Source organism: Gossypium arboreum, chromosome 3 (genome assembly GCF_025698485.1).
Source record: "Gossypium arboreum isolate Shixiya-1 chromosome 3, ASM2569848v2, whole genome shotgun sequence".
Taxonomy (NCBI): Eukaryota; Viridiplantae; Streptophyta; class Magnoliopsida; order Malvales; family Malvaceae; genus Gossypium; species Gossypium arboreum.
Genome location: NC_069072.1, coordinates 135377174 through 135393258, shown reverse-complemented (window position 1 = coordinate 135393258; position 16085 = coordinate 135377174). Strand labels below are relative to the sequence as shown.

The 16085-nt window shown below is 30.0% G+C and overlaps 1 protein-coding gene across 2 annotated transcripts; it reads left to right on the top strand.

Annotated features, from left to right (window-relative positions):
- Window positions 1–9456: 9456 nt before the first annotated feature.
- Window positions 9457–14842, top strand: LOC108474478 (ribonucleoside-diphosphate reductase small chain A). 2 transcript variants are annotated; one of them, XR_008280293.1, is made up of 10 exons: window positions 9457–9878; window positions 10673–10833; window positions 11196–11244; window positions 11717–11843; window positions 12240–12305; window positions 12504–12620; window positions 12969–13131; window positions 13787–13857; window positions 14118–14190; window positions 14455–14648. XR_008280293.1 is itself a non-coding variant. In XM_017776415.2 (9 exons), the coding sequence occupies exons 1-9, from the start codon at window positions 9494–9496 to the stop codon at window positions 14567–14569; spliced, it is 1254 nt and encodes a 417-aa protein (XP_017631904.2). In that variant the 5' UTR covers window positions 9460–9493; the 3' UTR covers window positions 14570–14842. The 2 variants fall into 2 exon arrangements, 1 of the variants encoding a protein (XP_017631904.2); XM_017776415.2 differs by lacking the exon at window positions 14118–14190 and having other exon boundaries at window positions 9460–9878; window positions 14455–14842.
- The last annotated feature ends 1243 nt before the right edge of the window (window positions 14843–16085 follow it).

The following is a 16085-nucleotide window of genomic DNA, read 5'->3' as shown; positions in this document are numbered from 1 at the left end:
CACGGCAGACTGCAAAGCCGCATGTAGAGGTTGACTTTCCAAAATATGTAAACACAGCCTTAAAAATTATTAAATTATAAATTTATATATATTTATAAGATAAAATTACACTTTTATAGCTGAAAAAATTATGTTTAGTCGTTTTAAAAAGTGATAAAATTATAATTTAATGTATAATAAAATTATATTTTAATCGCTCAAAATCTATGATTCAATTTTGACTCTCTTCTAAACGAATTTTTAGATTGTTTTTATTTGTGAGTTTCAAATTCTTACAATTTGTTGATATTATGTGTTGGTTTTAATTTAAATTGTCGACTATATCTGAATTCAGTAGCGAAGTTAGGAGGATTGGTAGGAGCCCCAACCCCCTAAAATGAAATTTTTTTTATTCAGGCTATTTTATAATTTATAAAATTTTGAATTAATAATAGTAAATTTGCACTTTAACCCACAAAATTATAAAATTTTGATTTAATCCTTCTAAAGTTATAAAGGTACAGGGTATCTAAATGATAAAATTATATTTTTACTATACAATTTAATTCCAACTCCCCCAAAAAGATTTTTGGCTTCCATTTCATAATCCGTTTATGCCATAATAATTTGATTCTATTTGTTCGGACATCTTTATACTCTATTGTGCTGATCTAATATCTAAATGACGCGAATTCAAATCATATCATCTTCTTCCTCTTCCTTATTAATATAATGATAAAAATCGGAGTAAATCATAAATAAAAATTGCTTTTATTATTTTTAAATTTATAATTTCATTATATTTGAGTTTTTTATCATTGATTTTTACAAAATATATTTTATTATTTTTATATATTCTTTTAAATTTTTAATAAAACTTTCTTAGTGATTTTGAATATTACTAGATTTTTTATTATAAATAAATAGTTCATACATCATCACTGGCGTGACCCATATTTAAGGTTTTCCCTTTTTGTGAAATTTTATTTTTTAAACATTTTTAATATTATTATTAATATTATTATTTGGTAGAGGCATGAAAAATGAACTTTTTGGACCTAACTGCACGTCTTTTAAATGCCGGCGGCGATGAGATTTTGGTAGTTTTCATTTGTGGTTCTAGAATCTAGATTTAGCAATCTCAAATATATTTTTATGATTATCATTTGATAAGATTAAAAAATAGTGATGTGTCTTATTTTTTTTTAAAAAAAACATTAATAAGAATTTCTTTATTAATGAAAAAAGGTTAAAGGAAGAATGTAATAACGGAAATATTTTATTATAACACATTTATGATATCAGTGAAAAATAAAATTTTGTAATAAAAATGTGAAAAAATATTCGATTCATCTAGACAAATGGAGAGTTGGAAAAGGATAGGAGTAAGAAGAAAGTGAGGAACGTCTGGATGCAAGAGAAGATGAGTTAGTAGGCAAATGCTTAAGGTTGCTGAGAATGTTCAAAAGATCTTTTTTTGTGTTTGAGGGTATTTTTATAAGGGAGAAGCCCCATGTATGATAACGCCATGTCACTGATAGCATGGGTGGTGGTTTGCTTGTGTGGTTGGTGAGGTGGCAAGCCAATTGTCCTCATGCGCGGTTCTGCCTTGTCATTCTCTTTGATGAGGTAATACGAGGTTATTACGCCTTGGTGGTCCCTTACTAGAGATGAGTGTGTTCTCATTAAAAGCCGATGGCTTAGAGGACAAGGCGTTTGAGTGGCAAGTCACCCAATGACCAATCAGGTGGCGTAAGATAGAGGACTGCCAAGTGATACAAGGCGGAAGGCCATTCGCGGACATCTCTCAAGTATCTTCTCATAATATCAAGTGACCACATTGGATATGGGGTAAATGGTAAAGTGAAATTATTAAAAAATCATAATGTCTTAGGTTCAAATATTATTATGTAAAAATATTTTTCTATTTTCTTATTCAAAAGATATAAAAGGACCAAAATACTCTTAAAACAACATAACTTACTTTATAAAGTAATAGTATGTCCGTCATTATCCAATTGAATCGATATTTAGTTAATTCGTGACAAAGGGGGCAAAGATTAAGTTATATACTTTTATAAGAGTTAAAATGCAATTTAACCCTCTTATATTGGCTTATATCTTCATAGTTTTCAAAAGGACTAAATTTAAATTCTAGTATTTTTGGAAGGCCGAACTATAATTTATCACATATTAACTTAAAATTTTATAAATTTTTGGGGGCCTGAAGAAGTAATTTCTCATTTTAGTTCGTCCTTGTCGTAGCACCAACTTAGTTAAGGACTTAATATACAGTATAGATAACATTGTTAATATTTTAATTTATTTTTACAGATTAAACCTATCAATCAAGTTTTAACTAAATTGTAAAATTACTAAAAACGTGTTACTTTTACAAATAAACAAATATCATCTTGAGAATATTTTTATTTTATATAATTTTAAAAATACATAAACATGTAAATTAAAATATATATTAAAATTATTTTCAATGTTTATAGTAGTTTCAACTTTTTTTTTAAATTTGCACCAGTCTTTGACATAATTTGGCGAATAGGAATCTTCTTTCCATAAAATTCAAAGACGGAAAAGCAATATTCCGCAGCTTTTGGGTACCACTTTCTAAATTTCCTAATTTATTGTAGGTTTCACGTGCTCGAAGATTCTGGGGTGCTATCATTTTCTTCGAGTGTAACCGACTTCTGAATTTAATTTTATTTTGAGTAATCGAGACTTTAAAATTATGATGAGAAAAAAATCTAAAATTTCTCTACTTAATATAATTTCGTAAGTAGACGATCATGTTCCTATCTCAAAAGATTAGTACGAATTCTTTTGCGTAATTGGTTCATAACTATGGTGTGTGTTCGGGATTCATAATATGTAGAGTCAAACAAATATATATATAAATCTGAAAATTGATTTGAACAGTAACGTCCGATTTGGTTCTATTAAATTCAATTCTATTCCGATTTGTTTATTGTTGAAATTTATTCGATTCAGTATGGTTTATTATTCAAAAAATAAAAAGAGTTATCTGAATCAAACTTTATTTTCTTTTTAATTTGAAACTTTCTTTTATAACTTTTATATTCATCAATTTAACGAGTCAAAAATACAAGTTGAATAGTTTGAGGTGTGTTGGACTAGACCTGACCATGGGTTGGGTTGAGACAAGTTTATGTAAAATTTTAGGCCTGAGCCTGACTTAAAAAATAGGCCTAAAAATTCTACCTAAGGCTGTTCCAAATTAAAATGCTAAACTTAAGGTGTTCCAAATTAAAATGCTAAACTTGAGCCTGACCCGCCCAATTCGTATTAAATTTTATTAGATAATTTTATATAAAAAATTTTAAAACTATAATACATTAAATACACTAAAAACATTAAAATAAATGTTTCTCAACAAATTAAAAATACATTGAAAAAGAGTCTTTATACTTAAATATCACTAAAATAATTACAATTTAGCAAGCAAATGCCTCTAAAATAATAGCAAAAATAATAATAATAAAAAAGTTATACAATATCAAAACAATAACAACAAAATAGTAGCAATATAATAGCCAGATGGTAGTGAAGCAACAATAAAACAGTTGATTTGGGCTGGGCCAACAAATCCTACCTGAGATCGACCTATTTAGAAAATGAACGTTGTTTTTTTCTTCAAACCCATTTTTCGGGCCTATATTTTTTCTCAAACCCTACTACATTTTAGGCAAGCTTTTGGACCTGGACAGGTAGCTCGACCCATGATCAAGTCTATGTTGGACACTATGATCCTTATGAATATTTCACCGTATAGCATATATCTCATGATTCAACAAGCTCTCTCATTACTAAACGAGAACAAGAATCAACAGTAGAATGCAATAGAAAAATACTCAGCAAACTCATAAAAGAGGAATGAGAGGAGAATGATTGATTTTTTTTTTTTTGGAAAATAAAACATAATCAAACTAAATTAATCTAACATAAATGAATAATTAGTTGCTCTAGCAATCTCAACAACAACTGGAAGCTCCTTTAGGCTCTCTTCGAACACTTGCACAGCTAAGTTCCTCTCCGATGTCATCTTGGCTAATTGATCTGCAACTCGATTTATTTCTCTTGGAATATACTTAATTTCCCATTGCTCAATGGCCTGTAAAGTCATATGCATCCTTCTAACCAAGACTGAAGTTAATTAAGTCAGATGAATATCTTGAAGGGTTTCGACTGCCTCTAAGTTATTTGTATGGATCAAAACCTTTTTTGTGCCCCTCTCTTTGGATGAGAGTCAGACCATATAAAATTCCCCAGGGTTCAGCATAAAAAACTGAGCAAAATCCCAAATACTGATTATATCCAGAGATCCATTAACCATCTTGTTATTATACCAACCTCGACAGCAGCCCACCCTACATTCAACTTAACAACTCCGTCAGTATATAAATGAATCCAGTTTCCTGTCTGTACAGACTTATGAGCATATTTAAGGTGTCCAAACGAATCCTGCTTAAGTGCTCAAATATATTGTTTTGCCAGCTCATCGAAGACTTAATAGTCTCAACATAATTCCAAGTTATTCCTTGAAAAATAAAGAGATTCATATTTTTCTATATGCGTCATGCGGTTAAACCAAAAAGACTAAACCAGAGAACCCCCATATTCGTCAACCATATTGTAGAGCACAAACTGGTCTCCATCCACTCGAAAAGATTATCAGAAAACATTAAGTTATATACTTTTATAAAAGTTCAAATGCAATTTAACCCTTATATTGGATTATATCTTTATGGTTTTCAAAAGGACTAAATTGAAATTCTAGTATTTTTGAGAGGCCAAACTATAATTTATCACATATTAACTTAAAATTTTATAATTTTTTAAGGGCCTAAAGAAGCAACTTCTCATTTTAGTTCGCCCCGTTGTAACATCAACTTAGTTAATGGCTTAATATGACATTGTTACTATTTTAATTTAATTTTTACGGTTTAATTAAGTTAGTTTCACCCACTAATCTAATCTTAACTCAATTGTTAAATTATTAAAACGCATTACTTTTACAAATAAACAAATATTATGTTGAAAATGTTTTTATTTTTATATAATTTTAAAAAATACGTAAACATGTAAATTAAAATTTATGTTTAAAACTATTTTCAATGTTTATAGTATTTTCAACTTTTTTATTTAATTAAAATTTATGTTAAAATTATTTTCAATGTTTATAGTATTTTCAATTTTTTATTATTTAAATTTGCACCAGTGTTTGACTTTCCATGAAATTCAAAGACGAAAAAGAAATATTCCATAGCTTTTATACAACAAAAATATTTAGATTGAGCGAACTTTGTTATTTGTTTCAAAGGGTTTTTTCTTGTGGGGTTTCAAGTTTTCTTTTAATTTTCTCCGTCTTTTGTACTCTCATTTATTATAATGAAATCTCTTGTTACTCGTAATTTTTTATCCTTTTTTTAAAAAATTTTCCACTTAAAATTTACGTGTTTGATCTTTTGATTCTTATTTTCTTCACTTTATTTATTGTTTAATCATGTTTATTCTATACACTTAATATTAGTACGGAAGAAGCAATGAGAAAGGAGAAGATAGACCATAAAAATATAAAGAGATGAACTAAATTTATTATTGAAATTAATTTATTAATTAATGAATTTCAATAAAATGCATTTATTATTATAATACAAAAGTCAAACGAGATGATTAAAAAAAAATAGTTGTACAACATTTATTAATTCGTTATTATCTTATTGCCATTTTGCTGCTATTTTATTATTATTTAAATATTGTATAATTTTTATTTTATTGTTAATTTTATTATTATTTTATTATTTTATTGTTATTAATATTAAGTTGTAACTATATTAGTATTAATTAAGTACAAATACTTTTAATGCATTTTCAATCTATGAGGATGTGTCTTAATATTTTAGTGTATTTGATGTATTATATTTTTAAATTTATTTATATGTAAAAATTTTAAAAATTAATACTAACAAGTCGAGTCGAGCTTAACATTTTTAATCTGGTCGAGATTGAATAGAGTTTTAAACCTATTTTTCAAATCAAACCGAACTCAAACCTAAAAAGCGTACTTAAAATTTTGCATCGATCCAACCCCAACCCGACCCAATAAACTTTACTTCCCGGCTTAGAGTATATTGAAATAAAAGACTACAAAAACTTTATATTAATTTTGTATTAGTATACTATATTAATATAATAATAATTAATGTTTTTTTTATAATTTTTATGATTCATGTTTTTCATCACAAGTTAGAAATTTTGGACTTAAAAAAAAAGCTTGTTGTAATTTTTTTATCTAAAATTCTTCGATGTTCAGTAGCTACATTGAGTTCGAATGAATATAAAAGCGAGCTAGAACAAATTCCTATTTTGGGATAAATTTTAAAATTTTATCGAATTTCTTACTATTTGACCTAATAACAAGTGCATTTTTTAATTAATGTTTTGTGAGAAAAAAAAATATAAAAATGATTAGCGAGCTTGAGATTAGATACCAGAACTAAGATTTCTTACCTCACCCAATGGTGAGTGCGTTTTTAATTAAAATTTATTGAGAAAAAATAATTTTTATATATAAAAAGGAGGTTCCAAATTAATGTTGTTTATTAATTTATAATTAATACTTAAATTTAAAATTTTAAGTTAATTAATGAAAATATTTTTTTGATGTTTATTTTGTGTTTAAATTAAATTTTATAAAATGATTTTAAGAAATTTATGAAGAGCAAAAATAATTTACTTAGAATCAATCAAATACTAGAAAATATTAAATTTTCTATAAATCTTTTTCCGGAGTTGTTTTCAGCGAATTAAACAAGCCCTAATTTCATATATAAAAATTCAATCATAGAGTGAAAAGAAAAATAGGTCAAATCATGGTTGAAAAATCTAAACCGACTAATTAGACCAGTTCAATATAGACACGATCATTTATCCGATTCAATATGTATCTTAAAATAAAAAAAAATTATTGGCCCTACGAGAGAATAGTTCAACCAATTAAATCATTGATGTGAATTGTCACGCTAGCATCTTGATAAGGGACTTAGTGATCATTGAAAGCCACCTTAACAACAATATAAGGATTGGTAAAAATATCTCTCCAATTTTTCTCAATTTTGAAAAAAAGCAAATTGGTCCTTTTAAAAATTTTTAGAGCAATTTAATCCTTGTAAATTTTGAAAGTGAGCAATTAAGGACGATTAATCACAACATTAACGTCTTCACTCAATTGTACATAATTTCAATTGGTATAATAGCAAATTTAGCTTCCGGTATTTACATATTTTGTCAAATTGGTCTAGATTCTAAAAAATTCAACAAATTTAGGGTGAGTTTGGAGGGGCGGTGCGTTTACTTGCGGTTAGTGTAAAAACAGCGCTGGCGGTGAGATTAAATACTGTAGTGATACTGTAACCTGAGACAAAAAGTAAGCTAAACGCATCGCACCGCACCCAATCGCCCATCTAAACTAAGCCTTAGTCTCAATATTTACACGTTTGAATAAATGCTGTTGGTTAAGTTTGTTAAATTATTACCAAATTGACTGAATATGTATACTTTGACGGCTAAATTTGTTATTATACCAATCAAAATTGTGTACAATTGAAAAATATTGACATCGTAATTAATTGTCCTTAATTACTCCGATTTTTCTAAAAGAAACCAATTTACTCAATTTTAAAATTGAAAGGGATTTGGAGAAATCTTTTTACTTTTAGGATTTAACGATCAAAACACTTAACATATCAAATTTGTTGGTGTAAGAACCAGGGGAGAAGCCAATTTTCTTTTGGGGAGTGAAATTAAATTTTATATTTTTACAATAGTAAAAATGCAATTCACCACTTTAATAACCTATATCTTTATAATTTTTAAATGATTAAATCAAACTTTTATCATTTTTGGGAGCCAAACTGCAATTTTACCATTACTAATTTATAAATTTATAAATTTTAAAGGGCCTAAATAAAAATTTTTTTATGTTAGGAGGCAAGTAGATCTGTTTATGGGTCGAGCTATCTGCCCAGACCTAAAAGCTGTCCTGAAATTTAAGAGGATTCAAGTATTAAGCCTAAAAAATGGGCTTAAAAAAATAGCCCCGTTTAAACTATGGGCTCGGGCTTCATCACTGTTAAGAACTTATTTGGGTATAAAAGATTCAAAGGAATTTAATTGATTTTTTTTCTTTCATACCATTAAACCCTAAAAGTTAAAGTGATAAATATTAGTTTTATATTTTTCTTTCCAAAATATTTCTTTCATGTGATGATTATTATAATAAGAAGGTTATTGTGATTTTTTTTTTACGAAAATCAGTTGATGTAATATTTTGTATTAGATATATATTAAGCATGTAAAGTTAAATAAAAATTAAAATAATTGCAAAGATAAATGTTTAATTAATAAGTCTAAGTGTTAAAATGAATAGAAAAGTTAATTTTGTCCTTCTTCTTCGACATTTGGAATATTGTGGCTGTTATTTAAAAATAAAAATAAAAATAAAAATATTAAATTTGATAATATGATATAATAAATTTATAAATTAAATTTTAAATATGATTATCATTTTATTATATTATTAAATATTGTCAATGTATCAATAAAAACAAAATGTATATGTATATCTTTTTAGAAAAAAAATTAATTTGATTTTATTGAAAAGTTATGAAAGAAATAGAAAATATTTCCGTAGTTTTTTTATACAAGTAAAAGTTTAATCACTTATTGTGAAGAAATCTATCTCTAAACTATTACCTCTCGCGGTTTGCGGCTAAGGTTGTGAGTGCAAGTTTGTCGTTGCTTTGTCAAGTTACTAGCGAAAGTTATTGTTTTGTTTGATTGGTTCAGTCACTTCTTGGTTTTGTTGGGGATGGATGAGACATTGCAAGGGTTGTCTTTGCACGAGAAAGAGAATGTTGACCTTGTGCTTGATGGAGATATTGGGGGTGGGGGATGAAATCAACTATGATTTTACCTTGTGGATAAGTTTTTGGGAGAAAGGGTTGTTACTCTCTTTGAGCTATAGCGCCCATTGATAGGGGCCACGATTAAACCGATGGGGGAGAGTGGCTTGTATTTAATTGTATTCTATCATATCATTTATTTGAAGATGATTTTTTGGGAACTCTAGTCATTTAGTAATTATATTTTAATTGTTCATCAATGTTTGTCAAGATTTAAATTTATATTTTCTCTATGAAAATGCAATATATCTTACCATTACACTCGATCACTTATAGGTGTGCATCCATATCTTAATGATATTAAATTTTGCAAAATATAGTTTTCATATATCACACTAAATTGTAATTTGTGACTGTTGGCCAAAAAAAAAAAAATTTGTAAATTGTGATAATAAATTTCATATGGTGGCATAAGGCCCACCTTGCCATGGAAAACCCAATATCATGCACCTAACACCACAACTAGCAGAAAAGCTGCTAACGACGCCGTTTTCTATCGTAACGAATAAATACAAAGCATGCAACCGAAGGACACTCGAAACAAAAAGAAAAGAACGAATGCCAAAAAGATCTGCTTCTCGTACCACCCAATCATACAAAACCTGTCGTTTTCATTTCACGGAAGGGTTTTTGTAGGGTTTTTCATTTTCTTTTATATCTTTCTTCTTTTCCTTCATTCAATTTCTGTAGAAAGTAACGATAAAAAGGGGGAAAAAAGGGAGAAAATGGGTTCGTTGAGAGATGAGGAACAGAGAGTAATGGGAAAAGAAGAAGTGGAAGAAGAAGAGAAGGAAGAGGAAGAGCCTATATTAAAACAACAAAACCAAAGGTTTTGTATGTTTCCCATTACCTATCAACCACTTTGGGAGATGTACAAGAAGGCTGAGGCTAGTTTTTGGACTGGTACTACCTATTTCCCTCTGTTTTCAGAATTTTATTGGTCATTTTTTGTGTTATTTTTTTTCTTCTCTAACTTGGGATTTTGATGTTGTTTTTGTTTATTTGAAGTTGGGTTTGTTTTAGATTTTATGAACTTTGCTTTGTATGAATGGAATGGGAAGTCAAATTAATGGCTGGAGGCAGAGGGTTAAAGAAAAGTGGGTTGTTTGCATGGTTGAATTTTGGAATTGACTGTTGCATTGGCAATTTTGGTATCAACATCATTGTTTTTATACTGTTCATATGTTGTAATGGTTTTGAATTTTTTTTTTTTTAAATTTTTGTTGGCTGGCAGTCATGAGAAAAAGCATTCAAACCATTAGTTATCCCTCCAAATAAGATAACGAAAAGCTACCTTCTGTAAATGTTGATATAGACTTCTTTTCATGTTCTTGGAACTGTTTTCTTTTTCTCTTATCACGCTTCTTCATTGTTTTGTTATAATGTAGTCATGCAGGAAGGATTATTGGTTAATTGAAATGAATTTTTATTGCATAGAAGTTGACCTCCAAACTTAAAGAACAATTAATCTGATTGATGTTTCTTAGGAAATTTAACCTTAGCAATCTTGTATAAATAGTGCAATGAGCCTTTTTTCCATTCTTCTTTGTAAGCTTTTTTACCCCTTAATTTGGATCTTTTATCTGTTTATATCGACTTCCTATTATGTATTACTATTCATATCTTCTTTACCTTGTCCAGTAATTTCCTTCCCCTTGGTTTGACCTCATTCTCATCATTTTTTAATGTTATTGCAGCTGAGGAGGTTGATCTCTCACAAGACGTGCAGCATTGGGAAACCTTGTCTAGCTCAGAAAAACACTTCATAAGCCATGTGCTGGCCTTTTTTGCTGCATCTGATGGGATAGTTTTGGAGAACTTGGCTGCAAGATTCCTAAATGATGTTCAAATTCCAGAGGTAGGTATTTGTTAAGTTGTTTTGCAGGCTATTCTATGAATGCCTGTGAGTACCGATGGGACTAGTATCTTTAATTATACTTTTCATGTCTGGTTTTGCAATTTAGGATAACTTCATTCTTATATGAATGACTATAATAGGAGAATCATATTGCAACGGTGTTGGGTCTGGTGGGTAATATCAGGATAATGTTCTGTTTAATTCTTAATGATTTTGCCTGCTTAGCTAGTTGTAGACTTAAAGGCCGTTAATGACCAGTTTGTTTTACATTAAGGTAGGGGATAGTTGTTTGGAAACCAGTAATCAGCCTTGTTCTTTCAAGTTTTTTTTTTAATCTAATATCAGGTTTCCCATTCTCTCAGGCCCGGGCATTCTACGGATTTCAAATTGCTATGGAGAATATCCATTCTGGTAGAAAATTGATCATTTACTAGAATTGTTTATCTTCACATCTAATGTGTGCCACCATTTAGATGTTACTACAAGAAAGTTCTTGGCCAATTTAGCCTGTCAAGGGCTTGCAGGTTTTGGTATAATCTAGCTTACAGCCACATTTCAGACTTCTGGAGAAAGCCCTCTCTAATGATTACAAATGACTTTTGGTGCTTGAAAAGTAAAGATGAGTCCAGCCTCTTGTTCAGTCTTGGTCCCAGTTAATCTTTATTGAGGTTGTCAAACTCGTTTTTAGGTTATTTTAGGGCTTGGTTTAACCTTCAAGAGTCAGTTGTTGGTTGGGCTAGATTGTCAGACTTATTTGGCCTTAACTGTCAACACAAGACTGCAGCCTAGTAAGCATTTACTAAGTTGTGGTCTTTCTGATGATTTCCCAGTATCTTGAATTAGAGTTACCTGATTGAGAATATTTTCTGCTGCCAATGGTTAGAAATGTACAGCTTGCTTTTGGAGACATATATCAAGGATTCCAAAGAAAAACATCGATTGTTCAATGCTATTGAAAGCATCCCTTGCGTCAGTAAGAAGGCTAAATGGGCTATGGATTGGATTCAGAGGTATTACTTTCATGTCCTGCTCTCTGGGGACTTAATATATTAAGCCAAAGGAGCAATTTGGTTAAAGAATTCTCAACATGTTGGACTAGAAGTTCAATAGAACATTTTTACCAAGGTTTTTCTAGCTTTAATTGATCATTGTGCCTGTTAGATATATTTAAGGCAGAATTTTTGTCCTAGATATGGTAGAACTTGATTTGCAATGATCATGTATGGATCAAATATTGAGCTCAGTAGCCTTGGCTCCTTTCTGCACCATTGAATAGCTGGAATTTGTTTGGTCAGCATCTTTGTGGTTCTCAAGCGTATTTACAGTTTAAACTAGCTATCGTTAAGTCAAAGCACTGCAGTACCTTTCTTTCTTTAAAAGGTCTCTTTGGTTTTGTCTGTATGCAGTTCCACTTCATTTGCAGAGAGACTTGTGGCTTTTGCATGTATTGAAGGAATCTTCTTTTCTGGAAGGTAATCTTCTTTATCCATTAGGTTCTTTCTGTTTCTAGAGTTTGTGTTTCTTATACTTTTCTACTATGAAGTTTAATTTTCTTTATCCATTAGGTTCTTTCTGTTTCTAGAGTTTGTGTTTCTTATACTTTTCTACTATGAAGTTTGATTTAATTTTTTAACATTTCCTTTTTATTGATTAATCATTGAGCTTTTCAGCTTTTGTGCCATTTTCTGGCTTAAAAAGAGGGGACTGATGCCTGGTTTGACATTCTCAAATGAGCTTATATCTAGAGATGAGGGGCTTCACTGTGACTTTGCTTGCCTTCTTTACGGGTAGCTTTCTATTTTTTTATTTTTATTAAAATATATTTGAAAACGATAATAGAACTTTTGCTGCTACTTTTTTTTTTTTTTTGGGGGGGGGGGGACCATTGGCTGGGGTTTGGCTCCACTTCATTACTTTTTCATTCATTAATATCCAGTGCATGTTTAATCACCATTCACAAGTTGATTTTCACATTTAATAGATGAATCTTACATGGGTCCTACACATTTGAATGGTGATGATCATTGTATAGGATGTTAATGGATGAAAAAGTAATGGAGTGAATCTTAACCCTATTGGCTGGATATGTGGGTTGTATTTAAGAAGATATGGAATTTGAATGCACCTGCTTACAGGTTGCTGCAGAAGCAACTTAAATGGCAAAAAGTCCATCATATTGTTCATGAAGCAGTGGAAATCGAGACTGAGTTCGTGTGTGAAGCTCTTCCTTGTGCACTTATTGGCATGAACTCGACACTCATGAGCCAGTACATTAAGTTCGTTGCTGATCGTCTTCTGGTATATTTCTGTTAATTTGTTTATTTTTTAACAGTTCATTTTGATAATTCTAGCTTGATATCTTGAACCACCTAGAATGAAAAATATTTAAAAAATTCATATTTGAATATTATACGGATACACCAAAACACACATTTATATTAATTCCATATAACTTGTAATCTTATTTCTTAATCCTAAACTGATATAACTTTATCCGAAATAAGAAGAGATGTTTTAACACGTGACTAATAGATCATTTGACTTTCAAATTTGATCATTCTTTGTTGATGTAATACACTGAAATCCAAAAACATATTTGCATGATCATGAAATGTTACTAGTATCATCAATAGGATCATTTGTATATTTGCTTCAAGATTTTCCCTTAAAATTATATTTCTTCATGAATGAATTGCTCAAAATTTTAACTTCAAGTGGGTAAAGAAATCTAGTTTACATTTATAAAATCTTTAATCTGTTTTTTTAAAGAAAATTTCAGGGATTTGACAGGAAAAAGGTGTATTACCATTCTGAAATATATGATTTTGCAGGATGATTTTCCTGATTAAAAGAAATGATTTTTTGAGAACTTAAAAAGATATCTTTCATAGTTGAAATGGCTTTGTTGGGTGTAAAGAACTAAATTAGTGACTTGTTTCCCACTTATTTGCAGGTTTCATTGGGCTGTCAAAGAAAGTACAGCGTCGAAAATCCCTTTGATTGGATGGAATTTATATCTTTACAGTAAGTATTAATAGCCCATATTGCTGCATTTTTTTGGTTTTAAGTTATTGGATTATATAAAAGTAATGTCAATTGCAACATCTTTTATTAAGCTGACGTCCTGAAGTTGGACTCTACTACACCTAATTAAGACACAGACACCCTTTTGTCAGTGGCATTCTTTCTACCATATTTGGTTCCCTTTTTTGAACTTTTTGATTTGAATGATTCTTGCTCTTGACGGGACCCATCTAACATTGGTCCCAAAGGAATTATTGCAGAAATGAGACATGTATGTGAAATGTGAGTGTCTACATAAGTCTTCCCTTCTAACATCACCATGATAACATATAGGTAAGGAATTTGTGTGGTAAGGGATTGTAACAGTCATTGACTTTTTCGAGTATTGATTAATCATATAGTTAACACCCCCCCCCCCCCTTTTTTTGAGAGCAAGTGCTTGTCAAGCTTAGCTGTGTGAGTAATGATAGTATTCAACTGTTGACTTGCTGCATTTTGTATTCTAGTGTGTGCATAACCTATGGTGATTAGGTCTATATTATCGTTTATGACATATTTAGAGTCTTAATCTTCTTAAACGTGTTTTTGACTTCGCAGAGGAAAAGCTAACTTCTTTGAGAGGAGGGTTGGTGATTATCAGAAAGCATCTGTTATGTCAAGCCTTCAAAACGGAGGTAAAAACTACGTTTTCAAACTAGACGAAGACTTCTAAATCACCCCCATCGATCTAATTTCCATTTTGTTGCACACTGCAAGTATTATATAGATGCTGCCTGTTATGGGTATCAAAATATTCTTTGTAGTAGGTCTGTTTGTCTATAATATCGTTTCATTATGCCATAAATTCCAAAACATCAGTTCAGCGCCTACAACAATAAAAGCTTAAATCATGTATGTATGTATATTATGCCATGGCATTATTAGACTTTTACCATGTGCGATAATAATAATCATTTTGGATGCATATTGTTGTCCCTTATCGAAATTTTTAAGTGCCTGTCATATTCCAAGAGGTACTACGTATCTTTTATTCCCTTATTTGCTTTCATATGGTGGAAAGTCTATATTATCATTATCTAGTTTGCACTTTGCAATTGCTTATGTCTTACTTCCTCTTCAATTCACTAAAATATTTATTCAATACATATCAAACTAGGTAAGTTACATAATGCATATGTGGCTGCCAATTCCATACTATATGAAACCTGAATAATAATAATAATAAAATAGTATGAGAGTTGAAGAGTTCAAATAATTAATTGAAATGTTATTTTCCTTTTGCCCCTTTTAGTGTGTGGTGCAAGGCACAACCTTGATTTTTAAACTTTAGTATTTGCAGCTTAGCAAGGATGAAAGGCATTGAGGGTCATCCTAGTCAATAATGGTCTTGTTTATTATTATTAAGGGGTAGGGCGAAGGGGAGGGGTTGTCTAGATCTGAATTCAGTACTTGATGTTAACAAGGACTTAACAAAGCAGGTTATTTGCTACTACATAAGTAGCGAGTAGAGGTAAAAGTATCATGGAGACCTTTGTACTAAGAGTTAGATTGCATTTTATCTCTCTATTAAAAAATTGGACAAATTAGTCCCTATATATTAGATCAAAGAGCAAACCGATCCTTTTTGTTAAAAATTTCATTCATTTGTACTGTTAAAAACTGACATACCTTATGGAATAACCAAATAGTGGCATGTCACGTGTACCTCATATTGATGTACAATAATCAATTTTTAATAGTAGAAATGAATGAAATTTTTAACTCAAGGATCAATTTGCTCTTTAATATAATATTCAAGGACTAATTTACCCATTTTTTAAGTAGATGAGGTAAAATAAAATTTAACTTCTAGTATAAGGGTCTTTATAGTACTTTTACTGTTAGTAAACACGTAATAATGGTCTTGTTTACTATTATTATTAGTATTAAGGGTAGGGGAAGATGAGGGGGTGTCCAGATTTAAACTCGAGATTTGATGTCAATAAACACTTGAGCGATGTAAGTTATTTGTCTCTACACCGGTGATTAGTCTTGTTAGTAATGCTAATAAAATAGAAGAAATTTAAGTTATGAAACATCATAGGCACAAAAAATAGCAAAAACCAATTAATGAAGGGTCTAAATGCATTTAATTTACTGAATTTGGGGTTGGGGCGGTCACTCCAGTTTTTGTTTTTTTTCCCTACATTGAGTAAAAGAATGAATTTGTAATAAAAAAAAGTGTAAAG